This window comes from Anomaloglossus baeobatrachus, chromosome 1 (genome assembly GCF_048569485.1).
Source record: "Anomaloglossus baeobatrachus isolate aAnoBae1 chromosome 1, aAnoBae1.hap1, whole genome shotgun sequence".
Lineage (NCBI taxonomy): Eukaryota > Metazoa > Chordata > Amphibia > Anura > Aromobatidae > Anomaloglossus > Anomaloglossus baeobatrachus.
Genome location: NC_134353.1, coordinates 775,363,519 through 775,385,787, shown reverse-complemented (window position 1 = coordinate 775,385,787; position 22,269 = coordinate 775,363,519). Strand labels below are relative to the sequence as shown.

The 22,269-nt window shown below is 42.0% G+C and overlaps 1 protein-coding gene across 5 annotated transcripts in view; it reads right to left on the bottom strand.

Annotated features, from left to right (window-relative positions):
• The window catches only part of C1H5orf63 (chromosome 1 C5orf63 homolog), a 173,275-nt gene that overhangs the window by 42,043 nt on the left and 108,963 nt on the right, over positions 1-22,269 (bottom strand). For all 5 annotated transcript variants that reach the window (XM_075324782.1, XM_075324770.1, XM_075324762.1 and 2 more), the window contains one exon: positions 10,469-10,570. In XM_075324782.1, the coding sequence (XP_075180897.1) occupies positions 10,469-10,570 (102 nt within the window). The remainder of the gene's footprint in view (positions 1-10,468; positions 10,571-22,269) is intronic.

Below are 22,269 nucleotides of genomic sequence, written 5' to 3'. Positions count from 1 at the left end.
GTATTCCTACTCCAGAATTTCTTTCCTACTCGCACCACACTGCAGGCCACACACCCATTACAACGAAAGCACCCCTTTAGACCGCTCCCAAGCCAGTCGCAACCCGTGCCTCTGCTGTCAAAAAAATGGCTGTGCGTCAACCTATCCTGCAAAGATCTAGCCTTTCTGTAGGTTATCTGCGGTTTTTCAGGGACAAATTTGCCAATGTCTGAATCCATTTTAAGGATCGACCAATGCCTCTCCAGTACCTCTCTCATAGCTCTTGAACCGTTGTTGAATGTAGTGATGAAGCGTACCAGCTCAGCCGCATCCCCCACTTTTGGCGGAGGGTGCAGGAGAGCCGGCCTTCCAACTCCACTAATCTCTTCTCGTGCCTGTTTAACAATCCTACCAGGGTACCCCCTCTCACGGAATCTACCTTCCAGATCGTCGAACTGTAGCATACACTTCTCTTCATTAGAGCAATTTCTCTTTATTCTGGAAAACTGTCCCTTAGGGATGCCCTTTTTCAAAGCAAATGGATGAGCACTCTCCCATCTCAATAGAGAGTTGGTTGCTGTCTCCTTACGATGGGTGCTGGTGACAATACTCCCTCCATCAGATTTTTCAATTAGGACATCCAAAAATGGCAGTCTTGAGTTGTTAACCTCGAAGGTGAAGAATAAACCAAGATTGTTCGTGTTTAACTTCCCCACCATTTGCGATAACTCAAGTTCTGACCCCCTCCACAAGATAAAGATGTCATCAATAAATCTGCACCAAAGCAGAATTTTATCTGTGGGGAGGCCAGAATCATCGCCAAACACCAGTGTCTCCTCCCACCAGCCCAGGAGCAAATTTGCGTACGATGGCGCACAAGGGCTGCCCATCGCGGTGCCCCTGAGCTGGTGGTAGAGTTGGTTTCCAAATGTGAACACATTACGTGTAAGGCAAAATTCCAGAATTTCCAAAAGGAAGGCATTATGTTCATTAAATTGCCTGCCCCTACCATTGAGAAAATGTGCCACAGCTCTAAGACCCAATTCATGTCTGATCGAGGAATACAATGATTCGACGTCAATACTAGCCAGTATAACGTCTTCTTCAAGGGTGATGTCTTCAACTTTTTTTAGGAGATCCGTTGTATCTTTTAAGTACGAATTAAGGGAGATGACGAAGGGTTTGAGGAGTTCATCCAGATATATTCCCAAATTCTGAGTAAGACTGCCCACTCCCGAGACTATCGGCCTCCCCTTGAGTGGATTTGTTTCTTTATGTATCTTTGGAAGACAATAAAAGGTGGGGGTCACCGGAAATCTCGGGAGTAAGAACTCAAATTCTCCTCTATCAATCAGACCAGCTCCCTTTGCTCTCACAAGGATATCCCTCAATTCACCCATGAAAACCTTCGTTGGGTTAACGGCAAGTTTGCCGTAACTCTCAACATCATTCAGGATGTTCAGGCACATGTCTCTATAGTCATCAACATTCAGTAGTACAATATTACCGCCTTTGTCCGATTTTTTTATAACTAAATCGGGGGAGCGTTCCAGCGACAGCAAGCCCCCTATTTCACTTTTGGAGAGGTTGAAGTCGGGGGAACGACCCACCCGAAGATTTTCAAGATCACGAGTGACAAGATTACAAAAGATCTCAATCGAGCCCACATCACTCAATGGCGGCGGCATCTTCTCACTCTTCTTTTTAAGGCGTGTAAATGGACCAAGGCCACTCAGGTTAGGATCAACTTCACCAATGTCATACAACAATCTCACGTCCTCTAGAAAGTCCTCAGATATACCCAACTCAGCACTCTGTTTTCTATTTTCTCTGACATAAAATTTCTTCCACTTCAATTTACGGATAAAAAGATTCAAATCTTTTACCCCTTCAAATTTATCAAAATCGGATGTAGGTACAAACCCCAGACCCTTACTCAAAACTGATCTCTCTGCTTCAGTAAGGTTATGTCCTGACAGATTAATTACTTGGGTTGACCCGGTGGTGGAATATTGCTTTGTCGTTGTTTGTTTCTGAGGGAGTAATGCGTTTGCTCTAAAAAACGGAAATTACCCCGTCCTTTCCCTTTATTTTTCCCTTTTCCACGAAAAGCAGTATTCCTACCTTCCACATCCGATACTTCTGTATCAGTCGAGGTGCTTTCAGGCTCACTCTGTCTGACGGGTCTACTGGAGAAGAAAGTATAAGCCTTATTATCTCTGAACTCCTGCAAATCTCTAATATAGAACTTATGCTTCTTTTCTTTAAGATGATATTGAAACTTTTCGATGGTGTTCTGCAGAGTCACCTCTTTTGCCGCAAATTCACCATCACCTGAAAAATTTTTTGTTATATCAATCTGTTCCTTTAAAGCTAATTCTAGATTTGCTAGATTTTTTGTTCCTCCTCCAGTAAACATGTCATCAGTCTGAGCGAGCAGTCAGTCACCTCCCTCTCCCATTTAAGAGCCAGTTCTGGGCTTTTGTACCTGAAACCGGGCACGAGAGAGATCCGTAGATATCGGGGACAATTTTATCCTTCAAATAATTTTCGAGCGACTGTACTTCCCACCATGAGGTGGTTCGCTCCCTATAAATCCTAGTCAGATCATTGAAAGCGCCATTGAGAGTTGGGGTATATTTTTTCTGAACAAAATTTCTTTCTGAGAACACTTCCTTGGCTTCCGAAATCCAGCTATTTGTATCTATACCTGTGGTCAAGAAACCTGCCATATCACAACGATCAGAAATCAATATAATACAGCCACTGGTGAAAGTTATCAAATGTCAAAAACAGCAGATTATAAAATTTAACTTTTATTGAGAGTTTCTCTAAAAAAAAAGGGAAAGGAGAACCTTGCCTTTAATAAAAATAATGCCACGTGAAAGGTAAAGGGTGAAGTACTGTATAGCCCTTAAAAGACTGCAGAAGGGCCCATACACCCTATCATATGGCATAAACAAACAAACACAAAGGCTGGTTATTTATAACAGCTGAACCAGGAGCACATGATTGAATTAGTATAAGGGCTAAGCCACACGGCGAGAAAATCGGTGCGAGTGGAGTGCGATAAAACATCGCATTCCACTCGGACCAATTCTAGCCTGTGTGTCAGCACACATGGGCGATTATTTTCTCAGCCCTAATCGGACTGAGAAAACAATCGCAGCATGCTGCGATTGTAATCCGAGACTCTTTCTCTCGCACCCATTCAAGTGAATGGGGCGAGAGAAAAATCGCACTGCACTCGCAGTACTGCAAGTGCAGTGCGAGAATGGCTATAGCTGACTACGCAGGAGAGAGGGAGAGAAATCCCTCCCTCCCCTCCTGAGTGCCGGCCCGCCCCCCGCAGCTGAGGTCTGCTCGCACGAACGGACCTCAGTTGCAAGGACACAAGCATGAGACTCGGCTCTGCTGTACTGCCAGCACGAGCCGAGTCTCATGCAAGGGGATCGCAGTAGTGCCCGTGTGGCCCCAGCCTAAGCAGAACTCCAGACCTCAGGGTAGAAACTCTCAATAAAAGTTAAATTTTATAATCTGCTGTTTTTGACATTTGATAACTTTCACCAGTGGCTGTATTATATTGATTTCTGATCGTTGTGATATGGCAGGTTTCTTGACCACAGGTATAGATACAAATAGCTGGATTTCGGAAGCCAAGGAAGTGTTCTCAGAAAGAAATTTTGTTCAGAAAAAATATACCCCAACTCTCAATGGCGCTTTCAATGATCTGACTAGGATTTATAGGGAGCGAACCACCTCATGGTGGGAAGTACAGTCGCTCGAAAATTATTTGAAGGAAAAAATTGTCCCCAGATATCTACGGATCTCTCTCGTGCCCGGTTTCAGGTACAAAAGCCCAGAACTGGCTCTTAAATGGGAGAGGGAGGTGACTGACTGCTCGCTCAGACTGATGACATGTTTACTGGAGGAGGAACGAAAAATCTAGCAAATCTAGAATTAGCTTTAAAGGAACAGATTGATATAACAAAAAAATTTTCAGGTGATGGTGAATTTGCGGCGAAAGAGGTGACTCTGCAGAACACCATCGAAAAGTTTCAATATCATCTTAAAGAAAAGAAGCATAAGTTCTATATTAGAGATTTGCAGGAGTTCAGAGATAATAAGGCTTATACTTTCTTCTCCAGTAGACCCGTCAGACAGAGTGAGCCTGAAAGCACCTCGACTGATACAGAAGTATCGGATGTGGAAGGTAGGAATACTGCTTTTCGTGGAAAAGGGAAAAATAAAGGGAAAGGACGGGGTAATTTCCGTTTTTTAGAGCAAACGCATTACTCCCTCAGAAACAAACAACGACAAAGCAATATTCCACCACCGGGTCAACCCAAGTAATTAATCTGTCAGGACATAACCTTACTGAAGCAGAGAGATCAGTTTTGAGTAAGGGTCTGGGGTTTGTACCTACATCCGATTTTGATAAATTTGAAGGGGTAAAAGATTTGAATCTTTTTATCCGTAAATTGAAGTGGAAGAAATTTTATGTCAGAGAAAATAGAAAACAGAGTGCTGAGTTGGGTATATCTGAGGACTTTCTAGAGGACGTGAGATTGTTGTATGACATTGGTGAAGTTGATCCTAACCTGAGTGGCCTTGGTCCATTTACACGCCTTAAAAAGAAGAGTGAGAAGATGCCGCCGCCATTGAGTGATGTGGGCTCGATTGAGATCTTTTGTAATCTTGTCACTCGTGATCTTGAAAATCTTCGGGTGGGTCGTTCCCGCGACTTGAACCTCTCCAAAAGTGAAATGGGGGGCTTGCTGTCGCTGCAACGCTCCCCCGATTTAGTTATAAAAAAAACGGACAAAGGCGGTAATGTTGTACTACTGAATGTTGATGACTATAGAGACATGTGCTTGAACATCCTGAATGATGTTGAGAGTTACGGCAAACTTGCCGTTAACCCAACGAAGGTTTTCATGGGTGAATTGAGGGATATCCTTGTGAGAGCAAAAGGAGCTGGTCTGATTGATAGAGGAGAATTTGATTTCTTACTCCCGAGATTTCCGGTGACCCCCACCTTTTATTGTCTTCCAAAGATACATAAAGGAACAAATCCACTCAAGGGGAGGCCGATAGTCTCGGGAATGGGCAGTCTTACTCAGAATTTGGGAATATATCTGGATGAACTCCTCAAACCCTTCGTCATCTCCCTTAATTCGTACTTAAAAGATACAACGGATCTCCTAAAAAAACTTGAAGACATCACTCTTGAAGAAGACGTTATACTGGCTAGTATTGACGTCGAATCATTGTATTCCTCGATCAGACATGAATTGGGTCTTAGAGCTGTGGCACATTTTCTCAATGGTAGGGGCAGGCAATTTAATGAACATAATGCCTTCCTTTTGGAAATTCTGGAATTTTGCCTTACACGTAATGTGTTCACATTTGGAAACCAACTCTACCACCAGCTCAGGGGCACCGCGATGGGCAGCCCTTGTGCGCCATCGTACGCAAATTTGCTCCTGGGCTGGTGGGAGGAGACACTGGTGTTTGGCGATGATTCTGGCCTCCCCACAGATAAAATTCTGCTTTGGTGCAGATTTATTGATGACATCTTTATCTTGTGGAGGGGGTCAGAACTTGAGTTATCGCAAATGGTGGGGAAGTTAAACACGAACAATCTTGGTTTATTCTTCACCTTCGAGGTTAACAACTCAAGACTGCCATTTTTGGATGTCCTAATTGAAAAATCTGATGGAGGGAGTATTGTCACCAGCACCCATCGTAAGGAGACAGCAACCAACTCTCTATTGAGATGGGAGAGTGCTCATCCATTTGCTTTGAAAAAGGGCATCCCTAAGGGACAGTTTTCCAGAATAAAGAGAAATTGCTCTAATGAAGAGAAGTGTATGCTACAGTTCGACGATCTGGAAGGTAGATTCCGTGAGAGGGGGTACCCTGGTAGGATTGTTAAACAGGCACGAGAAGAGATTAGTGGAGTTGGAAGGCCGGCTCTCCTGCACCCTCCGCCAAAAGTGGGGGATGCGGCTGAGCTGGTACGCTTCATCACTACATTCAACAACGGTTCAAGAGCTATGAGAGAGGTACTGGAGAGGCATTGGTCGATCCTTAAAATGGATTCAGACATTGGCAAATTTGTCCTTGAAAAACCGCAGATAACCTACAGAAAGGCTAGATCTTTGCAGGATAGGTTGACGCACAGCCATTTTTTTGACAGCAGAGGCACGGGTTGCGACTGGCTTGGGAGCGGTCTAAAGGGGTGCTTTCGTTGTAATGGGTGTGTGGCCTGCAGTGTGGTGCGAGTAGGAAAGAAATTCTGGAGTAGGAATACAGAGAAGGAATATGAGATACGTTGTTTTGTCAATTGTCAGACGAAAGGGGTTATATATAAAGTCACCTGTTCCTGTGGACAAGAGTACATAGGCAAAACCAAGAGAGAATTCAGAAGGCGTGTAGGAGAACACCTTAGGGACATCAGGTTGGGAAATGATACCCCTTTGGCGAAGCATGTGACCATGTTTCATGGGGGCGATACTGGCCATGTCACCTTTCAGGGTATTGATGTTGTCCCACCACTCAAGCGAGGAGGTGATTGGGACAAAAAGATCCTCCAGAAAGAGTGTAGATGGATCTTTCGGCTCAATACGGTTTATCCTAATGGTCTAAATGAGTCTTTATCTTATGCACCCTTTTTGTAGATGGAAGGATTATTGTTAGTTAGGAGGGAGAGTCATCGGACGAGCGGGGGCGCCAACCACCGTCTTTTTAGGGTGCCGACCTCCGCAGGTAGGTAGGTCGAGCCGGGTGAGTCAGCTATAGTTGGTGGTGGAGTGTCAGGTAGTTTTTCCTTTCCTCCCTCTAAGGGGGCTTTTTAATCTTAAACCTTGAGCTAATATTAATTCCCTCTCCATCTGGTTCATTTGGTTATCCTCGGCCAATTTTGCCTCTCCAGTCGCTCTCAGGGTTATTCACTTCTGTTTGCTATCTGGCATTTTAGCCGTCTTTTAGAAATTATCCCTTCATGTTTCATCAATTTGTTTTTGGGAATTAACTTCTTTTTGAGATCTAGTTTTGTGTGTTATTTTAGACAATTTCCTGGGTTTAGAAACCTGTGCATATTATCTGGTATTTTTGGACCCTAGCTCCGCTGTCTGCTATATGCTAAAAGAGCAGATAAGCAAGAAATGTCCGTTTAAATAGACTTAGCGCATGCGCGAATAGTGCGCTGTCTGTATGCGGCGAAGGGGCGGGCCAGATGGGCGCGTCTGCGTCCCACTCATACATCCTACCTTTGTAGGTGTCATGTGTGCGCCGGGCGGCTATGACGTGACTTCCTGTGGGACTTGCGTTCCACCGCTGCGTTACATGGAGCGGAAGCGGTGGACGCATCAGCGGAAGTGATGTCAGACGCCGGCGGGTAAGCGGCGACCATTTAAACCTGGTTGTTATGGACAGAGGTGTACAGCGGAGAGGATTCTAGCTGTCACCATCTGGTAAGTCGCTTACTTTTCCTTGTTTTCTCTAAAGATCGGATGCATATAGGGGTTTTGTAATTATGACTCCCACTTATTATCCCGTTTTTCTCTTTATAGTGAACCCTTTGAGGTTTTTTCATTAAAACCTGCATCTCCTTATATAGACTCCCCTGAAGAATAGCATATAGGAAACGCGTCGGGAGAAGGAGAATTGGGGATAAAAACAGGTCTTGTCACTTTGGAAGGGGTCCCGGATCCAGAGTGGAAGGGTCCGTGGATACGCCGTTGATGGTGGCAAACTGTTTGTATGGAAACAAGATACACCAACATGGGTGAGATCGTTCCATTTTACTAATCAGACAAAAATACAGTGGGGATTTGACTATTAACCCTGAAGCTTTGTCGATTTGATTTGAATCATTGGGCTCTATTTGATTGTTCCAACACCTTTACAGGTGGTGGTGTACCTATCCCCTTTACCAGGTATATGAGGATGTGGTCTGGTACAATTTTGTAGGCAGGCAGCACTAGGGTGAGACGACCCTGAGGTCTGGAGTTCTGCTTATACTAATTCAATCATGTGCTCCTGGTTCAGTTGTTATAAATAACCAGCCTTTGTGTTTGTTTGTTTATGCCATATGATAGGGTGTATGGGCCCTTCTGCAGTCTTTTAAGGGCTATACAGTACTTCACCCTTTACCTTTCACGTGGCATTATTTTTATTAAAGTCAAGGTTCTCCTTTCCTTTTTTTAGAGAAACTCTCAATAAAAGTTAAATTTTATAATCTGCTGTTTTTGTAAAGTAAAGAGCACAAATACATGTATTGTGGAAACAACTTTGTTTAAATAATTAAAAAGCCACATGGGGTCCCTCTTAATTTGATGTACAGGCAAGATAAGCACACGGTGGGGGGCTGCAGCCTGTAGTCTTATGCTTTATCTGTGCTGGTAATCACAATATGGGGGAGAAATCCTGGGTCAATTTTATTTATTTATTTTTACACCAATATAGATATTCACACAGCACCTGTGATTTCAAGCAGTCACACACACTGTCACACGGGGTGGGGGTGTGTCTGACTGTAACTAATCACAGATGCTGTGACTGCCGGTGAGCGGGAGAAACAGTGCATATGCATGAGGTTAATGAGCGGCCCCGTAAGTAGTGTTATCGCCATGCGGCAGACTAGTAAGTATAATGTGCTTATTCTAATCCCCCTATCCCTTCTACCACGATTTTAAAGCACATGATTCGGGTCCCTATGACTTATATGGGGACCGGCTTCCAGCCAGATATCCAAGATCAATTCCGGGCCTGAACCTGTTTTATTTATTTCTTTTTTTTAAATACAGTTGGACTCACTGATCCTGGTTATCGGCGGATTCGCACATCACTAGTTGGCAGTTTTACCCCCTTGACAGAGCAGCTTGGAGGAAGACTAGCTGCTCTGTTGAGGTGGAACAGCTGAATCAATGACAGGAGCGGTATAGGTTTGCCCTGTGCTGGGTACAAGAGGCAGGTGGTGGCCTCAGTTCTTTTTTACTATGAGCCTAAAAACTAAGTCCTGGACAACCCCTTTATTTATTCTGCTGTAAAAGTTAGCCACGTCCTTTTGTACATGCCCCATTCTTTGGAAAAATCCAGTTCTATTATTTGTGACAGGTGTCTCCTAGGTTGACATCTCTGTAACATTTCTGCTCCTACATTTCAGCAATGGGGCTCTCTGCACCAATCCCACCACTGATGAAAATCACTACGTGTCTAACATGTGAGAGTGTTCTAATAGTGCAGTTACAAACTCAGGTATACTATGTTTATTGTAAGAGAAAACCAAAACACTGCCCATTTATGTGGAATAGTGTGGAGACGCAATGCTCCATTGCCCTTTATTCATTCTTGTTCTCTACTCGGATGACTCACTGTTATTACAGAGGCTATAGTAAGATAGCCACTAGCCTATCCTACAGCCAGTTAGAAGCAGAACAAAGGGCGATACAGGGGGGTTAAGAACAGAAAAGCTGCTGTCATCCGAAGTATCCTTGTCTCAGTAGTGTTCCTTGTAAAGTCTTGTGGGCAATGCTCTTGTTCTAAGCAATGTTGGATGCCTCTGACAAATCTCCAGATACATATTACTGCCGATGCTACTGTTCAAGGAAATGTTTCTAGCCTTCAAAATAAAATGTTTTTAAAAGTTGACAAGAACCAAGATATGTGACAAATGTAAAGATTTATAGTCTATTTCTGACATTTCATTCAGATTGCAAAGCAAATCACATACTAAAGCTGACAAAATGTCAATGTAACTGCAGATCCTCACAAGATGTGCAGTTTACCACAGAGTAAAGCTGATTCTTAAAATCTGAAGACGAAACGTCTCCCTTCATTTACATATTTTATGTAGAAACGCTGACATTAGTCCTAGATACAAAAGGTCAAGGTAATGCTGTTCCTGATTATTTTTCACATTTTCACATTCTAATAAGGTGATCACATGGAAAATGTATGTTTGCAGTCACTATGTGACTGAGGATTGCCAAGTCCTGGTAGCGTGCAATATGCACACGGTCAGGATTTCACTCTGTTGTCTGCTCGAGGAGTGGTAACTTGACTGTGATTTGTATACAGAAGATCATGTGCCGACTAGCTTCTCATGCGCGTTTTTTTATAGTACATTGCGAGAAGCAAGAAAAGTTGGTACTCAGCATGTGACTACTACTATATATTGCATATTAGTGGTCACATGACAACCAATAAAGCAGGCAACATAGTGAATCCAGACAGTGTGCCTGCTACACACTGTCAGGAGTAGGCAATGTGTAAGATTGACAGCAGAAATTTAGCTAAAGCCCTAAGTTGTTATGGTCACATGCATTTTTAGCTGGTTCTTCATAGGACGGTTGGTTAAAGATGCTATTTTTTTCAGAAAATTCCATATTATTGTTACACTAATGATAATGCATTTCATAGTTTTAAGATTTCAAATGACAGAAGAAAAACTAAAAACGTTATTAGACACACATGCACATACCTTTGTAAAGAGCGTGAGCACTGGCTTCTCCTGTGCATAATGTCTTTTTCTCCATTGAACTGCTATAGGTTTTATTCTGTGCACATGTCTTAAATGGAACATCTGTGATGAGAACACATAGGGAGAGAAGAAGAGAGAGAAATGATTTAGCAGAATTCTTTGAATGTTGTTTGATAGAGCTCTCATTACATATATTTTGACTAAAGGTCCATTTAGATCCGTAAGACTAAATAAAATAGGATCTCTCATAAGATTTCACTATGCTAACTGTACACATTATAAATGAGATCTTACACCTGATGAGGCTGGTGTATATGCAATGAACCATTTAAAAGGATGGCACTCATCATCTGAACAGTACTGCCTCTGTTCTATACTTTGGTTGCACTAAATGAAATAATAACATTTTCAAAGTATACATCACAGCTACGTGGTCCTATCCTATCCCTAATCTCAGGGATACTCCTAATGGTGGAGATGCCAGAGTCCCATTTCTGGCCCTGCTCCTGACCAGACCTAGTGTGATTTTACCCCTCACTCTCCCACAAGGAAAGGACGGGGCAGGAGTGTGATGTTAAACACAGATGAAAACAGACAGGGAAAACACAAGACTCTGACACCCTGCTGCAGGATGGGACAATAAAAGATTCAGGAGGAAAACAAGAGTGGGAAGGAAACTACAAATGACAACTGGTATTTTTAACCATACATCTTTTTGTGGACTTTAAATGGCCAAATCACCTTACCACCACTAAAAAAATATATATACTCATGAATGATATTCCGACTCCTGTCTATAAATATAGCAATAATTTTATTTAGAAACATATACAGACAGAAAAATTCATCATAAATATAGAAATATAATATGTGGAAATTACAATATAAACAATCAGATAATGTCACAAATTCATATGAGAGACAAGAAAAATTGTGGGGACACCAATTCAATCCCTAAAATTAGAATCAAGCCTCTCAAGGAAGATCAATTCAAAACGTACGTTGGGGTTGAGCGCACCCTGGCACCAGTGCTCACGCCTGATTTAAGTATGGGCAAGTCCGGATCATTGTGGTTGTAGTTGTCAGCTTCACATGGTGGTTAGTCACTCTGTATAGTCAGAGGTGTGGTATGATGCTATTTTAGCACCACCTAGTGACTTGCTTAGGTATTGCGGGTATTCAGTTTTGTTCCTGACACTTTTTCCAATGTCTTAATTATATATATGGACTTTGACCCTACGTATTTGAGCTCAGGTGCCATGGTGCTGTTCTAATTTTAAAGCTTGAACTGGTGTCCCCACCATTTTTTTGACTCTATGAATTTGTGATATTTTCTGATTGTTTATATAGTAGCATTCACATATTATATTTCTATATTTATAATGAATTGTTCTGTCTGTATATGTTTCTAAATAAAATTATTTCTATATTTATAGACAGGAGTCGTAATATCATTCAAGAGTATATATATTTTTTTAGTGGTGGTAAGTTGATTTTGTTGTTTAAACTCCACAAAAAGGTGTGTGGATAAGAATATGTGTATATATGGGGAGTGGCCTGATTATACAGTGCCTTGCGAAAGTATTCGGCTCCTTTGTGGGCGTACTAACATGCTAATGAATGCGCAGCGTCAGAGGATGGTCGCGCTCACCTCTTCGCTGCCATCATGTCCAACGCTGGATTTCAGCTCAATGCGCATGACCCCAGAGTTTCGATCATGAGCACTATGAAGCTGGGTGTACGCGTCCTGGCTTCAAACTGAAGTACTGCGCATGACCGGAAGTTCGAGATCATATGAACTGAGCCGAAATCCAGCGTCGGACGTGATGGCGGCGGAGAGGTGAGCGAGATTATCCTGTGACGCTGCGCATTAATTAGCATGTTAGCACGCCCACAGGGGTGTACTAACATGCTAATGGGGCTCAGTAGCCAGGGGAACTAATCCCCGCACTCATTAGCATATGGTAAAAGATCTTTAGAAATACTTTTTCTAAAGATCTCTTTATCTATCCTAGTGTATACAGGGACGGTTATGCAGGGATTAGCAATATGCACCCAGAACAGCTCCTGGTTCTGGGTGCATATTGGACCTGACCGGATCCCTTTAAATAATTTTGATACGCCACTATTACTAATCTGTAAGTGGAAGTAAATAAACACAACAAATCCTTTGAAATAAAATACAAAAAAACCCACTCTTTTACCCCTTTATTAAGCCCCAAAACACCCCTGCGAGCCCGACATAATCCACACAAGGTCCCATGACGATTCCAGCTCTATTACATCTGAAGTTCACAGCGAGCGCCGTAGAACATGACTGCCCGTTGAGAGCTTCAGGCAGAGACAGAGTCAGCCACGCTATCAGCGGTGACGTCGCTCAGGTGATTTGCAGTCACAGCTGGACATTCCCACGGCCCTCCACCTGTGTATGCAGGTAACCTGACCTCAGGAGTCCTCAGTAAAGTCAGTAACCTCACCTGAGTGAGTGACCATTATTCCATTTGCCGTTTAGCAGAATTATAACTCCCAGCATATCCTGCACATCTTAAGGCATGCTGGGAGTTATAGTTCACCACAAGTGGTACAGCTTTTCGTTATGGTACTCTCTTTTAAATTAGTACTTAATCCTTGCCTCTTAACAGCTTCTCCGTGTGCTCAAATTAATGATTTCTCAATGCCCCTGCGCAAGACAGAAGGAAATGGACAGTGACATCCAGATTTTGAGCGTCGCTGATGAAATGAAGAGGCAGGGTCAGGGGGACTGTACGCTGTGCTGCTCCGGCCCTGCCTCTTCATTACGTCACTACAGCTTGTGATCTAGACGGATGACCTCTCACTTCCTCCTGTCTAGTGCAACGGCAGTGATTTCAGCAGGCCCAGGCAGAAAATATTAACCTGAACGCAAGGCTGATGAATGATGCCTGGCATGCTGGCTGCTAAAAACAATTTGTACGACTGCGGCACTGACAGACCTGCTGCCGCAGACACCCTGCTCCTGCCTCCTAGAAATCGAAAATGAATATTCACTGCTCCCCATGCCCATAATCCTGCCCACCTCTTGGCACTGGCAAGAGTAGCAGTGAATATTCATTTTCTTAAATAGTGGGTACAAGTGACTGTCCCTGCCATTTGCTTCCTGCAGGTGACACTGCTCCTGCTTCCTGTGACCCCGCTCCACCACTACCCCACAGAAGCCAGGTACGTTATAACTGGTCAATAGGACACACCCCACTTTACTCCCAAATTTTTTGGGAAAAAAGTGCATCTTATAGATAAAAAAAATACAGTATAGATGATCATAATATTACAGCTACTAATCTACTTTATTATATGCTGTATCATCAGGAAAAAAAGCAAGTTACCCAGTAACGTCCATAGTCACAGTAATTGAAACTGGTGTACTGGTCTTTTATATTATTGAAGAAGGAATGGGCACACAACATAGCTGCTGTCATTTCATATCTACCATTTCACACATTTAGAGTGAAATGCATAGCCGGCTTTAGATATGCTCAATGTAAAACGACTGGAATATATTACAGTGGATACACAAAGAGCCCAGCAGCAAATTTCTGACTCGGAATGAAAATAATAGTGTGAGTCTATGCAGTATTATATAGAACTTATATTACATGGAACTGGAGACCCAATCAAAAAGAAAAATACCGACAGCTTCTAACTATACAGCATAGGAAAACCTAGGCTCTGTCACAAGATTTCACAATGCAAACTGCACACTTTGTAAATGAGATCTCTTAGACCTGATGAGGCTAGTGTATTTGCAATGGAGTATTTTAAAAGACAAATGGCTGTACTCATCATCTGAACAGTACTGTCTCTGCTCTGTACTGGTTGCAATAAATGAAATAATAACATTTTCAAAGTATACACCGTACGCTACATTGGTGATTTAAGTAGGATGAATGAGCTTCTGCGAGTCATTGATCTCTTACATATTATAGCGTAAGGCTTGCAACATTAAAGAATGAGTATCCATTTGATCACAAATAGAAGCAGGCAATGTCTGAGAAAGGAAAAAAAATAGCTGAGGGGTGGTGGGGAGGGAAAAAAAAAATAATAAAAAAAAAGAACTATTAGGGTATGTGCACAGTATTTGAAAGCAGAAATGTTTGCATCTCCTGGCAGGAAAAGTGCAGAAGTAAAAACATGGATTTTTGCTGTGTTTTTGGACACAAAGGAATGCTACAGAGAGAGAAATAGATACAGATATAGACAAACATAATTGCACAACTCCTGACATATAATAAAATTGCACCCTGTGGAGATTATTGGACAGATCTTTAGAATTAAATAAATGATGTGCCCCCACATTTTTGAAAATCAGCAAAGGTAAAGCAGACAGCTTATATTATAAATGCATACAGTTGCACACTGAAAAAGCCAAAGATGTTCAAGGGAGAATATGGCACTGCATTACTGCAAAAGAGAGATATTTAGTTTATGTATTGGCTAATGCATGTATGCCCGGAATCCAACGGCAAGGTATATCGGCTTACATGCATTGGCCAATACATAAACTAAATATCTCTCTTTTGCAGTAATGCAGTGCCATATTTTCCCTTGTACATCTTTGGCTTTTTCAGTGTGCAACTGTGTGCATTTATAGTTACTATGTTTTTTTCAGTTAGCACCTGTTCACATTTGTTGGATGTGCGGGTCAGTTCTTTGATATTTCTAGTGAGTCTCTTTCTGTCTGGGCACTCCGCCCTAAGACCTGGCTGTTCAAAACCATTATAGCAGGAGCCTAGCTGCCCATACATGGAGGTTTGCAGTCCAAATAGTGGCATTTTGCCCAGATACGGATGTATTTAACCTAGATAGTGGCATTTAAGTTAGGTTCCTGGATTACAGAGATATACCTTGCCGTTGGTTTCCTGGCTTACATGCATTGGCCAATACATAAACTAAATATCTCTCTTTTGCAGTAATGCAGTGCCATATTTTCCCTTGTACATCTTTGGCTTTTTCAGTGTGCAACTGTGTGCATTTATAGTTACTATGTTTTTTCAGTTAGCACCTGTTCACATTTGTTGGATGTGCGGGTCAGTTTTTTGATATTTCTAGCTGATATTATCAGGCTGGGAAGGTCCATGGTTACTGGGCCCTTCCCAGCCTAAAAATACCATCCATCAGCTGTCCCAGAAGTGGCGTATGACAATAGATGCACATATTCTGGCGCTTCACCTCGACTCTTTCAGATTGCCCTGTTGTGGTGGCATTTGGGTTAATGGTAGTTGGTTGATGTCAGCTGTGTAGTGTCAGCTGGCATCAAGCCGTGGACATCAAATTACTAACCCAGTAAATAAAAAGAGAAACATACGCACACAAAATATTTAAATAAACACCCCCACACTTGCCCAGGTTCACCACTTTATATATACAGTGTGTCCACCCATATCCTGTCTACCGCCATTAACTTGAGAACGGCGGCAGCTATAGGCATAGGAGTGGTGTCTAGGTACAGTAAAGTAGCCATGCGTTACGCAATGAAACCACATATTATATATATATATATATATATATAAATATATATAAAAAAATCCATGCAGGCCAGTCGGTCGTAGTCTAGGAATTCTGCCGTAGAACAAAGGCTCTAGAAAATCAATATGGCTACCCCCTAAAAAAAATCCAGTGAAATCTGTGCTCCCAAATCCAAATGCCCTCCTCCTTCTGAGACCCTCTGTGGCTAAACTGTAGTAAGCAGCTATGTGGGTGGCATTATTGTAGTGGGGAGAGCTCACTTAATTTACGTGTCCTCAGAAGCAGAAGCTAGGCACAATATATGGGGGCACAATGTACAGTCAGGGCCAGAAATATTTGGACAGTGACACAAGTTTTGTTATTTTAGCTGTTTACAAAAACATGTTCAGTAATACAATTATATATATAATATGGGCTGAAAGTGCACACTCCCAGCTGCAATATGAGAGTTTTCACATCCAAATCAGAGAAAGGGTTTAGGAATCATAGCTCTGTAATGCATAGCCTCCTCTTTTTAAAGGGACCAAAAGTAATTGGACAAGGGACTCTAAGGGCTGCAATTAACTCTGAAGGCGTCTCCCTCGTTAACCTGTAATCAATGAAGTAGTTAAAAGGTCTGGGGTTGATTACAGGTGTGTGGTTTTGCATTTGGAAGCTGTTGCTGTGACCAGACAACATGTGGTCTAAGGAACTCTCAATTGAGGTGAAGCAGAACATCCTGAGGCTGAAAAAAAAGAAAAAATCCATCAGAGAGATAGCAGACATGCTTGGAGTAGCAAAATCAACAGTCGAGTACATTCTGAGAAAAAAGGAATTGACTGGTGAGCTTTGGAACTCAAAGGCCTGGGCGTCCACGGATGACAACAGTGGTGGATGATCGCCGCATACTTTCTTTGGTGAAGAAGAACCCGTTCACAACATCAACTGAAGTCCAGAACACTCTCAGTGAAGTAGGTGTATCTGTCTCTAAGTCAACAGTAAAGAGAAGACTCCATGAAAGTAAATACAAAGGGTTCACATCTAGATGCAAACCATTCATCAATTCTAAAAATAGACAGGCCAGAGTTAAATTTGCTGAAAAACACCTCATGAAGCCAGCTCAGTTCTGGAAAAGTATTCTATGGACAGATGAGACAAAGATCAACCTGTACCAGAATGATGGGAAGAAAAAAGTTTGGAGAAGAAAAGGAACGGCACATGATCCAAGGCACACCACATCCTCTGTAAAACATGGTGGAGGCAACGTGATGGCATGGGCATGCATGGCTTTCAATGGCACTGGGTCACTTGTGTTTATTGATGACATAACAGCAAACAAGAGTAGCCGGATGAATTCTGAAGTGTACCGGGATATACTTTCAGCCCAGATTCAGCCAAATGCCGCAAAGTTGATCGGACGGCGCTTCATAGTACAGATGGACAATGACCCCAAGCATACAGCCAAAGCTACCCAGGAGTTCATGAGTGCAAAAAAGTGGAACATTCTGCAATGGCCAAGTCAATCACCAGATCTTAACCCAATTGAGCATGCATTTCACTTGCTCAAATCCAGACTTAAGACGGAAAGACCCACAAACAAGCAAGACCTGAAGGCTGCGGCTGTAAAGGCCTGGCAAAGCATTAAGAAGGAGGAAACCCAGCGTTTGGTGATGTCCATGGGTTCCAGACTTAAGGCAGTGATTGCCTCCAAAGGATTCGCAACAAAATATTCAAAATAAAAATATTTTGTTTGGGTTTGGTTTATTTGTCCAATTAATTTTGACCTCCTAAAATGTGGAGTGTTTGTAAAGAAATGTGTACAATTCCTACAATTTCTATCAGATATTTTTGTTCAAACCTTCAAATTAAACGTTACAATCTGCACTTGAATTCTGTTGTAGAGGTTTAATTTCAAATCCAATGTGGTGGCATGCAGAGCCCAACTCGCGAAAATTGTGTCACTGTCCAAATATTTCTGGACCTAACTGTACAGACACTAAACTGGCATATTTGTAATTCTACAGAAAAAAAGTGTGGTGTGGATGCTATAAAATAGTCAATGAAATTGTGTAACACATTATGAAGTCCATTTTTCCCAATACCTATTGTCAAGATTAAAAATTTTAAAATAAAATAACATTTTAGCTGAAAGAAAAAACATAACTATCATTTTCACATACACATTTTAAAAGTTGTGTGAAGCACCTATGGGTTAAAAATGCTCATCGCACCCCTGCATAAACTCCTTGATGAGTCAAGTTTCAAAAATGAGATTACTAGTGGGGGTTTCTCATGTTTTCATACTTTAGGGGATCTGCAAATGTGACATGTGCCCACAATCTATTTCAGCCAAATTTGCTTTCTAAACTTCAAATATTGATCCATCCGATCTGAGCCCTCCCGTTTGTCGACATGTGGGGTATCCCCACACTCATGTGAAATAGAGTAACAAACTGTGGAATCCAGTTCTTGGTGGTACAAAGTGAAAAATTTTGTGCTAAAGCAACATTTTTGTGAAAAAAATGAAAATTGTCAATATGATGACCTAATGTTATCAAATTTTGTGAAATACGGTACCTGTGAGTTTAAAATGCTCACTATAGCCCTCTATAAAATCCTTTCCAATATGGGGTCACTTGTGTGTGTGTGTGTGTGTGTGTGTGTGTGTGTGGATGAGTGGAGGGGTTAGGCACCTTAGGGGTCCTGCAAATGCGACATGGTGCCCACAATCTATTTCAGCCAAAATTTACTTTAGAAAATTCAAATATTGTTCATTCCATTCCAAACCCTCCGAAACGCCACACTCATATGAAAGTGGGGAACAAACTGTGGGTCCACTTTTTAGTGTTGCCTCTTGTAAAAGTAATATATTCAATACTAAAGCAACATTTCTGGGAAAACAAATAAAATGTTTAATATGATGACTTAATGTTATCAATCTTTGTGAAGTACCATATTTTGTTTTATAGGACGCACCACAAATTGAGAGAAAAAAAAAGAAAAAAAGGGGGGTTCATCCTATTATCCGGTGGTGTCTTACCAAAGTGGGGGAGCAGCGGTGGTGGAGCAGGGCTGGAGGAGGCAGGGGCGGTGCTGGAGTAGGGCATACTGCCATTGGTGCAGCAGGTTTTCCTGCTTGCTGCAGACGACGGCGCTATAAGGCAGGAGGAACATACAGGAACTGTCGGCAGTGCGGGTTTCAAAGAAATGGTGCCCGGAGTCAGAGAGTGTGCAGATTGAGCAATCGCCTCAATCACAAGCTGAGATGTCATATGCGCACGCGCCACCTCCGGGCACCATTTTCCTTAAAGCCGCTGCTGGGAGATCAATGGGCTGGAGATGGCACGTGCGCAGATGAGATCTTGAGTAGAGAGCGCCATCTGTGCACGCGCTGACTTCAGGCGCCATTATTGGAAGCCCGCACCACTGACAATCAGGATGGCAGCCTCTGCCTCACCACCTGCAGCGCAGCAGAGCCCACAGAGCACAGCACAGCCCACAGCATAGCCCCTGCCTCCTGTGATCCTTCTCCAGCACAAGTTACATTACATTTGGCTTATAAGACGCAACCTTCATTTTTCTCCCAAATTTTTGGGAGGAAAAGTGGGTCTTATAATCTGAAAAAAACGGTACCTATGGGCTCAAAATGCTCACTATACCCCTGTGTTTTGAGTACTTTAAGGACTGCAGTTTTAGAATGGTGTCACTTTTGAGTATTGTGGTTGCTAAAAAAATAGTTTTGTAAATTGTGTTAAAAAAAATGAAAAATTGCTGATAAACTTTGAACCCTTCCAACTTCCTAACAAAAAAAGTGTTTCAAAACCGGTGCTGATGTATGGTAACACATGTTTATTATTAACTATTTTGGGTGACATAACTCTCTGGTTTAAGGGCATAAAAATTCAAAGTTTGAAAACTGCGAAATTTTCCCCAAACTGACGATTTTTTCACTGATGCAAAAATCATCAGCCTAAATTTACCATTAACATCAAGTACAATATGTCACAAAAAAAACAATCTCTAAATCACTGGGATTTGCTGAAACGTTCCAGAGTTATAACCTCATAAAGTGGCACTGGTCAGATTAAAAAAATTTGGCCTGGTCATTAAGGTCAAAATTGACTCATTAAAGGGAACCTATCAGGTCACATATGTGTTCTGACCTACAAGCAGGGTGATGTGTGGCCTAGTAACCCCTTCCTACCCATCCCTATGTTGTAATATTGTGTAATATGAATGTATAAAAAAAAAAAAAACGTTTTATTACTTACATGTTCCCTATGTAAATGATCAGAGAGGATAGTCCCCTGGGAGTTGCATTGCCACGTGGGCATTTGCATACTTTTCGTGGTATCACGCCCCTGTGGGCGTAATACCATGGATCTACATGAGCGATGTCACCGTCAGCTCCTTGAGATCCTGTGCGTGCACACTTACCATTCGCGCTGCCTTGTTTTCCGGGGGCTTGCTCTCTGCATTCTGCGCATAGTTGGAACCGCAGGAGTCTTCTGAGCAGGTGCAGTGGACGTCTGAAGCCGAGAAGCAAGCACCCGGATATCATGGCCGCGGGAATGGCAAACGCGTACGCACGGAATCTCAAGGAGCTGATGGTGACATTGCTCGTGTAAATCAATGGTATCACGTCCACAGGAGCATGATACCTCAGAAAGTATGCAAAAGCCCACGGGGCGATGCGACGCCGAGGGGCCTAGACCCTCTGATCATTTACATAGGGAACATGTAAGTAATAAAACATTTTTTATAAATTCATATTACACAATATTACAACACAGGGATGGGTAGGAAGGGGTTACTAGGCCACACATCACCCTGTTTGTAGGTCAGAATGCATATGGGACCTGATAGGTTCCCGTTAAGGGTTTTAAAAAATTCAAATAAAAAAACCAGTGACTCAAAAATCACAACAAACCAAAATGCTCTGTACATAGTATGTAACATCTGGTCACAACAAGGAAAACTATGTATATGCATCCTGCCAGGGGTTGAATAATTTTATCTCAGTATACACACTTTCAGTAAGAGAACCAGACAGCATTGTAATATTACTAACCTGCAGATTAACCCTATATCTGAAGGCAATAGCTTTTGGGGACAAGACCGATTCCCTATAACTACTGGAAATAACATTTGTGTAGTTTACCTCATTCCCCCCCTAAGCCTGTTTTCCCCTTCCTCACCAGGCCAAGTTTTACAATGCTGACCAATGTCACGGAGTGGTAATAACTACGCTTCAATATAGTCTAGTGATTCTGAGAATTTTTCTTTTGTGACATGTTGTTCTTCTGCTAGTGGTAAATTCTGATTGATGTGAATTGGGTTTATTCATGAAAATATAGAAAATTTGACAACAAAAATGTGAAACTTTCGGAATTTTCAAACTTTTAATTTTTATGCCCTGAAACCAGATTATTCAAATGCAAAATCGTTTTTCCAACAAAATTTACAAAACCAATTTTTTTAGGGATCGCATCACATTTGAAGTGATTTTGAGAAACTAAATGTAAATGCCTAAAAGTGACACCATTTTAAAAACTTCCCCCTCAGTGCTTAAAACCACATTCAAGACATGTATTAACCCTTTAGTTGCTTCACAGGAATTAAAGCAATGTGAAAGTAAAAAAATGAAAATTTTACATTTTTTTTCAACAAAAATATTGCTTTAGCCCCAAATTTTGCAATTTCACAAAGACAACAGGAGAAAATGCACCATACAATTTGCTGCACAATTTCTCCCGTGTACACGAATACCCATATGTGGTGGAAAACTACAGTTTGGGCACATGGCAGGACTCAAAAGTGAAGGAGCGCTATTTCATATTTAGAGTGCAAAATTGGTTGGAATAGATAGTGGATGAACCCCCTCCCAGCGTGACCCCAATTTGGAAACTACACTTTTCATGGAATTTATTTAAAGCTGTAGCGAATAGGAGAAAACGAATGGTACAAATTGTTTCCCAATTTCTCCGTATGCAAATACCAGATATGTGATCGAAAAATAGTTTTGAGGAAGAGTGCAAAGCTCAGAACGGGAGGAGTGTTATGTTGGCGTGCAGATTTTGCTAGAATGCTTTGAGGGTGTCATGTCACTATTGATTTTTCTAGAATAGTTTTCAGACTCCATATTTGAAGCCCAGAGGTGCCAGAAGAACTGACTCCACCTCAAATGTCCCCATTTTGCAAACTACACCCCTCTGGGATTTTATCTACAGGTGAAGTGGTGATTTTGACTCTATGAGTGTATTCCATAGACAAGCAGCAATGGATGTTGCCGAGTGAAAATTGGAAATCTGCCATTGTCG